General features: G+C 42.6%; 1 protein-coding gene across 2 annotated transcripts; it reads left to right on the top strand.

The window, feature by feature from the left end:
* The first annotated feature begins 1,263 nt into the window (after positions 1–1,263).
* Positions 1,264–4,377, top strand: Sat1 (spermidine/spermine N1-acetyltransferase 1). Of its 2 annotated transcripts, XM_048336332.1 has the most exons (6): positions 1,264–1,520; positions 1,785–1,836; positions 1,936–2,019; positions 3,468–3,569; positions 3,669–3,709; positions 3,842–4,377. In XM_048336332.1, exons 1-6 carry the CDS (start codon positions 1,380–1,382, stop codon positions 4,010–4,012), a joined length of 591 nt encoding a protein of 196 aa, XP_048192289.1. In that variant the 5' UTR covers positions 1,264–1,379; the 3' UTR covers positions 4,013–4,377. The 2 variants fall into 2 exon arrangements, with proteins under 2 accessions (XP_048192289.1, XP_048192290.1); XM_048336333.1 differs by lacking the exons at positions 1,264–1,520; positions 1,785–1,836; positions 1,936–2,019 and adding an exon at positions 2,035–2,530.
* Positions 4,378–8,832: the final 4,455 nt, after the last annotated feature.

Genomic DNA, 8,832 nt, shown 5'->3' with positions numbered 1-8,832 from the left:
TTGAGCAAAAAAGCTCAGGGACAGCACCCCCATGTCTTGTACTTCAAGCCCCATGACCAACCAAAAAATAAAAAAAAAGGTAAAGAAACTAAAAGCATCACAAAGGTGTAGTAAGGTAGAATTACAACTTTTAATATGCAATGGAAGTCAGGAGATAGTCACATGTCAATGGGTTGAAAGAAAATTCCCAAACCTCAAAGTCTAAGCAGTGAAATAAGTTCTTCAAGAATTTTCAGATAAAGCTCATACCTATTGTCCTAGCTACTCAGGAGACTGAGATCTGAGGATCAAGGTACAAACACAGCCCTTGGGACTACAATTAAACACACACACACACACACACACACACACACACACACACACACACACACACACACACCATGCCAGAAATGGATCTGTGGCTCAGGTGGTAAAGTACCAGTCTTGAGTGGGGAAAAAAAAAGTACTGTGCCCAGGCCCTGAGTTCAAGCCTCATTATTTGCATAAAAAAGGACAAGAATTTTCAGATGAATTAGAGACACAGATAAACAAGTCTGGTAACTTTATACATAAGCAGACCTTCAGCAAAAGGAACTAGGAAGAATGTGCCCCGGCTAGAAGGCAAGTATTTCCAAGAAAGAGATCAGTGATTTAAGAAGGAAAAAGCAAAGTATTTAAAGGTTTTAAGTGTAAAGGAAAGAAATCAACGAGGGATCCAAAGAGCTTAGGAAACTTTAGAAAACACAAGAACATACAAGCACACATTCCATTAGTCATCAGAGTGATGACAGCATCACACATCAAGTTGCCTTGTGGAAAATTCCAAGAGCAAAAAAAGGCGAAGGGCATTGGGACCCTCTGGTTCGACTGAACCGCACTTTGAGAAGGGCTGCTCGAATCCTCCTCTCATCACCAAACACCAGGTCTCTTGAATTTGTTTTCCCTCACACTCCAAAGGACAAATCCATAAGGTCACTGGCTAGTCAGAGTCACAGAGGGAATTCCCCTTTTTACAAAGGTTACCGAAGGACATGTGTGTAGGACACTGACCGGGTTTCCGAAAAGGCTCCGCGAGGCGCCACTAGAGGGCGCCGCTAGAGAACACACTGCACGCGCCCGGCCGCCACCCCCACCCTCAAGGGTTTCTTTCACACGGGAGCCCGGAAGAGAAGGAGGTGCCCGGAAAGGAGGGCGGTGCGCTGCAAGCCGCGCTCTCATTGGATAAGATGCCTCTGTCTCACGGCCCAGGGCGGGGCTTCTTCACATTGAAAAGCAACGCCGGGCCGAGGTTCAGCACACTGCTACTGGTTGCAACTCTGCTGAAAGGTTTTCGTCACTTACCGAGGTTCGCCGGGTCATGGTGCCAGCCTGACTGAGAAGAGGACGCTCCCGGGAGACGAATGAGGAACCACCTCCTCCTGCTGTTCAAGTACAGGGGCCTGGTCCGCAAAGGGAAGAAAAGCAAAAGACGAAAAATGGCTAAATTCGTGATCCGCCCAGCCACCGCAGCTGACTGCGGTGACATCCTGCGGCTGATTAAGGTTGGACCATCCGGACGGGTCCCAGGGCGAGAGAGGGGATATGGCTCAGTCCCATGGCTGAGGGGTCTGAGCTGGTACGCTCCCGTACCAGACCCCCCCCCTTATTCTGCTCACCACCCGCACCTCCCCCCGCCAAGCCTGGTGGGGCCGGAATGTGGCAGTACCCCCACTCTGTCTGCCCCGTTCCTCCCTCCCCGCCATCCCTTGTGATCAGAATCTCATAATGCTTTCTGTTTCTCTTTCTTTGTGCATCGCCCCCCCTAGGAACTGGCTAAATATGAATACATGGAAGATCAAGTCATATTAACTGAAAAAGGTAATGTGAACCGTGGCCGGGCAGGGGGGAGACGACAGGTATGTGGTAACTATCCCCTTCACAGACCAACACCGTCTCTGCGGCCCTCCTTTCTTGCAGATCTTTTAGAGGATGGTTTCGGAGAGCACCCCTTCTACCACTGCCTGGTTGCAGAAGTGCCCAAGGAGCACTGGACCCCGGAAGGTACCCCCCCTCCCCAAAGCCAGAGAGCCCAAATGTTGTAAAATGTAGCGTCTGCTGTGTAGGCCTTCTGACTACACGGGCCGAAGTTACTTATTAAGAAGTTGGCCGGAAATAATAGCCAATCTTCAAATTTACTGAGGCCAAAAAAAAAAAAAAAGAGAGAGAGAGAGAGAAAGAAAGGAAGGAAAGAAAGAAGAGAAAGATGTACTGAAATTTATAACAGGGCGGGTTAAAAGAGCTGTTAAAATATCAAGAGTGCTGTGGAAACCCGGAAGAGTTAGGTATAATGTTGTTTGTTGTAATTCAATTTCATAAAATGGTTCTTGTTTGACCCTAACCTAACCTTTTTTTTTGTAATTGTGTTAAATCACATTTTTTTCTTTAATTTGTCCCAATCTTCAGGTTACAGTCTCTAGCTTCGCCATGTACATGGCCCTTCCGTGTACATGGATGGGCGGGGAGGTAACTAAAAGATCCTTTACACATAAAGTAGATGATCATGATAAATGAGGTAAGGCCCTGTTACCACACACTTACAACACAGTAGATCAGAAACTATAATACTCGCTTCCTGTCTGTTTGCAAAGAACTAGAAAATGGCTAGAAAGTTTAATTTGAACATTTTGCCTCCATTTGGAAATCGATAGGCACCCCTTAGGAGGGAGCTTGATGCCATTTCTTTTTCTTTTTTTGCTGGCCCCTGTTGACTAATCAGAAGCCAGCTAAAAGAGGAAGTTTTTTGGGTGGGTGCTTTCTTAAGGGCATTTTTTTTTTTTACCATCTGTTCCCCAAGCTAGAAGAAATGAGCAACAAAGTAAGGGATGAGGTAGTTTTTAGAGGCATTACTTAATACCTCTTTGGGGCTAGGGTTACTGCTGCTACTTCTGGCTTTCAAACTGGGGGAAACAAATTGAAATTTTATTACTTGGAAGGCAAGTTCTACAATTAAACATTGTACTTTGGGCCGGATGTTCTGAACATTAAGGAAGCAAGAATTGATCAGTGAGAAATAGTTCCTATTCTGAACTGCCATGTAAACCTGACTTTTTCCTAACTCAGCATAGCAGTACATCATTAGGATGTGAATAATGTGTGTGTTTAGCTTGAGATTGTAGCAGTTTTACTCTGGCAAGTATTGAAAGCATTCTCATTTCCTGAGTGAGATTCCTGCAGACTACAGCACAGCCAGCCTATAGATATAGCCTTGCTTTGGCTAGCTGTAATGTGTGCTTTTTGCAAATACATGTTTGAGAACAGAGAGATCGCACAACAGTAGCCTACATTGCCACCTGCATGAATGTCAGGAGGCAGTTCTGCTTAGTGGCTACTTGTTTCTCTACACATGCATGTATAGTTCTTTAAAATCTATGATAGGCTTCTGATTCTGCCGCTACAGCTTTAATGCATTGGTTTTCTGCTCTGTAGCTCATGACATACTCTTATTACAGGACACAGCATTGTTGGTTTTGCCATGTACTATTTTACCTATGACCCATGGATTGGCAAGTTACTCTATCTTGAAGACTTCTTCGTGATGAGTGATTATAGAGGTACAGTTGTGTTTGGGGATGGGAGGGGGGAGTCTACAGAGACGTCAGGGCCATAAATCTTTACAAGGACTCCTAAAATTATACTCCATTTTCTTTCAGGCTTTGGGATAGGATCAGAAATTTTGAAGAATCTAAGCCAGGTATGTCCTAGATTTTTTTGGTGGGGGTTCTGAATTTGTAAGGGTAATGAACTTATGAGATGGTTTGAATCAAAATTGGGTCTTGGAAAGAAGATGAAATATCACTGAGCTTATATTTTCTCTCCTTAACAGGTTGCCATGAAGTGTCGCTGCAGCAGTATGCACTTCTTGGTAGCAGAATGGAATGAACCATCTATCAACTTCTATAAGAGAAGAGGAGCTTCTGATCTGTCCAGTGAAGAAGGGTGGAGGCTCTTCAAGATTGACAAGGAGTACTTGCTAAAAATGGCAGCAGAGGAGTGAGGAGTGCTAGTGTAGAAGTTGACAACCTCCATTCTATTTTAAAATAAATTCTCAACTTATCTTGCTTTCTATCCTACTTGTAGTGAAATAATAGAATGAGCACCCATTCCAAAGCTTTATTACCAGTGGCGTTGTTGCATGTTTGAAATGCAGTCTGTTTAAAATGGCAGTCATAGATGCAGTTTGGAGTCAGGTTTCTCCTTGAACAGCTTTTGATAAGAAAAAAAAAAAACAACAAGGTGGTGTGATCGTAATATATATGAAAAAAACTTCATTCTTGTGAGTCATTTAAATGTGTACAATGTACACACTGGTACTTAGAGTTTCTGTTTTGATTCTTTTTTAATAAACTACTCTTTGATTTAGTTGTTTGGTGTGAACATTTTTACTAATGCTTTCTTATACATTTTTCTTGGTCACTAATAAAAATGATCCAACACCACTGGCTTACTACAAATGGTTAAAAAGTTTTTAGGTATGAGTTAAGTGCCTGTGGCTTACAGCTGTAATCCTAGCTACCCAGGAGGCTGAGATCTGAGGACTGAGGTTCGAAGGCAGCCGAAGCAAGAAAGTCTGTGAGGCTTGATTTTTTGTTGTTTTGTTTTTGTGTGTGTGTGTGCCAATCCTGGGGCTTGAACTCAGGGCCTGGGCACTGTCTCTGAGCTTTGTGCTCAAGTCTGGTGCTCTACCACTTGAACTATAGCTCCATTTCTGACTTTGTGGTAGTTAATTGGAGATAAGAGCCTCGCAGTTTTTCCCGCTGGGATTGGCTTTTAACTGCCATTCTCAGATTTCAGCCTCCTGAGAAGCTAGGATTATAAGGAAGAGTCACTGGAGCCCAGCCTGTGAGAATTTTATCTCCAGTTAAGCACCAAAAAGTAGGAAGTGGAGCTGTGGCTCAAGTGGTAGAGCCCTAGTCTTGAGCAAAATATAAAGTTCAGGGACAGGGCTAAGGCCCTGAGTGCAAGCCAGCACACTGAAATAACTTTTAGGTTTAAGAATATAGGGGCTGGGGATATGGCCTGGTGGCAAGAGCGCTTGCCTCGTATACATGAAGCTCTCGGTTCGATTCCCCAGCACCACATATATGGAAAACGGCCAGAAGGGGCGCTGTGGCTCAGGCGGCAGAGTGCTAGCCTTGAGCGGGAAGAAGCCAGGGACAGTGCTCAGGCCCTGAGTCCAAGGCCCACGACTGGCCAAAAAAAAAAAAAAAAAAAAAAAAAGAATATAGCACCTGCCTAGCTTTGGTAAGACCTTGAGTTCAATAACCAGTGCATGTGCGCACGTGCACACGTGTGCACACACACAGCAATGGGCCCATAATAAATGAGTCCATTGTTATATATCAAGTGGTGGGATTGTGAAGCATTAAAAATCTGGGAAAGGACTGCGAATATGGCTTAATGCCTAGCACACATGAAGCCCTGGGTTCAAGCCTTTAGTACCACATAAACAGAAAGAGCCAGAAGTAGAGCAGAGCTGTGGCTCAAGTGGTAGAGTGCTAGCCTTGAGAAAAAGAAGCTCAGGAACAGTGCCCAGGCCCTGAGTTCAAGCCCCAGGACTGGCAAAAAATCTAGGAAAATAAAATCCAGGTACCAGTAGCTCATACATGAGCAAGAATGCTCAGGGACAGCACTTAGGCCCTGAATTCAAGCCTTAGTAATAACACAAAAAAGAATCTGGGGCAAAAAAAACCCACCCATACCTATCAATCTTATCCCACAGAAGATACTTTCTGAAGGTAAAGCAAGTGGGTCACTTTGCTAATGGGACAGTAACAAAAATTGCACAATTTCCTCCATGTTATAAATAAAACTAGCAAACAAAAAGTTTGAGCGAGGAACAAATCAGATCAATTGGCATCTTATTTGGAGAGTGAGTTTATGGTGCTATGATAGCTTAATGGACTTCTACAATAGAGAAACAATAAGAGCCTTTCAAACTACCAAAGAGAAGTAAACAAATGCTTTCTCAAGAACTGGAAACGAACCTAAGAGGCAAAGGGAAAAGTTAGTTTTCTCCTTAGATATGTGAACTCTTAGTACTCATTACATTGGCCTACATTTTTAAACCCACTGATTTCCATGATAATGAAAATGATAGTTGCTAAGAAGCATTGTATACTCATGTCCAAGTCTGTTTTCCAAAAGCAGTCATAAGATACCTGAAAAGCAATCCTCTGTATCTGTGTTTTCCAGGAAATAAATACTGGCCTCTCCAATGGAAGACTTTTGCCTTGTATTCTCTTCTATCAGTATCTTTTACTGCTTTCTAGATTAGAAGGCAGTCATACGGAAAATTATGAACACATATTGTATTAAATACAGGGGGGTGCTTTGAGATTTACGGTGACTCAGAGCCAGCCTTGAAAACAGGCTGACAGAATCAGTTCTCAACCAGGGACCTGGTAGAATGGCAAGTAACACAAAAAAACTCTGGCAAAACCCAAAGGGTAACTGAACACAAAGAGCCTTGTGAGGAAGTAAGATATTTTGAAAATTGTGTTTTGGAAACTGAGCCTCTTAGAGGAAAACAACTACATGCTGACTGTGGTTAAATATATGAATAAGATAAATGAACCAAGTGATTTACAATATGTCTTTGTTTCCTCATTCTTCTTAGAGCTTAAAGACCCAGTGTTATCAAGACAAAGGCTTTTATGAAGTTTTTGTATGCACTTAAGGGTAAATATAGAAACTGAAACCTCACATCAGTCTACTATCCACTGAATGTTTAACTCAGTTACAAAGAACCTCTTTAAAAACTGAGCTATAGGGCTGGGAATGTGGCTTAGCGGTAGAATGCTTGCCTTGCATGCATGAAGCCCTGGGTTCGATTCCCCAGCACCACATAAACATAAAAAGCCAGAAATGGCGCTGTGGCTCAAATGGTAGAGGGCTAGCCTTGAGCAAAAAGAAGCCAGGGACAGTGCTCAGGCCCTGAGTTCAAGCCCCAGAACTGACAAAAAAAAAAGAATTTTTGGAGAAAATATTTGGGAGAATTGTGTCAAGCCATTTTATACAGTGCTGAAAGCAAAGATTTCTCACCCCAGTGATCAGACCCCACTCCTTTATAAACAATGTTGTTTTATAAGAATAGGTGTTGTTTGTCTGAATTTTATTAGCTTGGTAGTTTGATTAGCATTTGATTCGTCTATGAAGATTGGTTTTTACAGTGGTGTAAGATAGAGGAACATAAAATATTCACATTGAAGTTGTATGTTTACAATAATAAAGGGGGAAAATCATTCCAATCCCCACTGAGAGTCTGTCAGAGAATGCTATTTTGCTTTAAAGAGGTCTAGGTTACTCAGGTGTGGAAAACACTGATACAATATTATGCAATACTGTCTGTTTCTCTTAGGTTAAGAAAAAAAGTGCCAGGGGATGAGGATGTGGCTCAAAGGTAGCATGCGTGAGTGGAACTCACATGACCCTGAGTGTGATTCCTAGCATTGCAAAAAGTGTGAAAGGTTGTCAGAAGTTGGAATTGAGCAGATGGAGGTTTGATTATTCTTGCCAAGAATATTTGCCAGGTGATATTTGTTTAAGAGATGGATAATGAAATGCTGTATTTATACATAATGGAATTTTACACAGCCTTTAGGAAGAATAGTATTATGTCATTTGCAAAGAAATGGATGGACCTAGAACATGCCATGTTAAGTAAGCTAAGCCAAGCTCAAAGAGACAAATAGGAAACAACTGTTGGTTTTCTCTCACATGTGGAAGCTATATATAAAAAATAATTGGATATGATAAATTATACAGGACTCTAGACACAGTGAGACCAAAGGAAGAGGAACACAAAGACACAATGCCTATGTGCATCTGATCATAGAAAATAATATTTATCAACATGAACTCCAGGAAATCGAAACGAGGTTTTTATTCTTTGTTGCTGTTTTTCTTTTCTTTCTGTCCTATTTGTTCGTTTATCTGTTTAGGGGAGAGGATGGGGGGAACAGAAATGGAGTGACAAATGGTGAAAAAATGCAGCAGTGGTACTCATTAGACACTGTTGAAAATGAACTATACAACTTGTGGGTGTGGATGAGGGCATCTGGAAGAGAGAGAGGGAAGGGGTGACATTGTCCAAAAACAAAGGTACTCATGACCTGACTTACGTAACTGTAACCTCTCTGTATATCACCTTTATAATAACCATTTTTTTTAAAAAAAGAGAATGGCAAGGGCTGGGAATGTGGCTTAGTGGTAGAGTGCTTGCCTAGCATGCATGAAGCCCTGAGTTCGATTCCTCAGTACCACATAAACAGAAAAAGTCAGAAGTGGTGATGTGGCTCAAGTGGTGGAGTGCTAGCCTTGAGCAAAAGAAGCTCAGGTACAGTGCTCAGGCCCTGAGTTCAAGCCCCAGGACTGGTGGTAGCTCACACCTGTAATCCTAGCTACTCAGGAGGCTGAGCTCTGAAGATCTCAGGTTGAAAGCTCACCCAGAAAGATATACCCCAAAGACTGTTATCTCCAATTAACCACCAAAAAGCCAGCACCAGAACTGTGGCTTGAGTGGTGCAGTGATGAGCAAAAGATCTAAGGGACTGAGCCTAAGCACTGATCTATAGTCTCAGTACTGTCACATAAAACAAACGTGGATAATGGCTGATATTTCCTGTACTGCAAAGGGCCATTTGCTAATAGAGTACACTAGCCATTGCTTCATTACGTGTAGCAACATAGTGATAGTCTACCATTCCTTCTTCATTTACGAGCAGGATACTTCTAAAAAGAGAACTTCTTCTCATCTCCTATTTTCTTACCCTGAGGTATAATTCACTGCTCCCCCCCCCCCCAAAGGCAGGACAA

Source organism: Perognathus longimembris, chromosome 28 (assembly GCF_023159225.1).
Source record: "Perognathus longimembris pacificus isolate PPM17 chromosome 28, ASM2315922v1, whole genome shotgun sequence".
Taxonomy (NCBI): domain Eukaryota; kingdom Metazoa; phylum Chordata; class Mammalia; order Rodentia; family Heteromyidae; genus Perognathus; species Perognathus longimembris.
The sequence above is the reverse complement of the archived record's forward strand: the minus strand, read 5'-3'. Positions and strand labels throughout refer to the sequence as shown.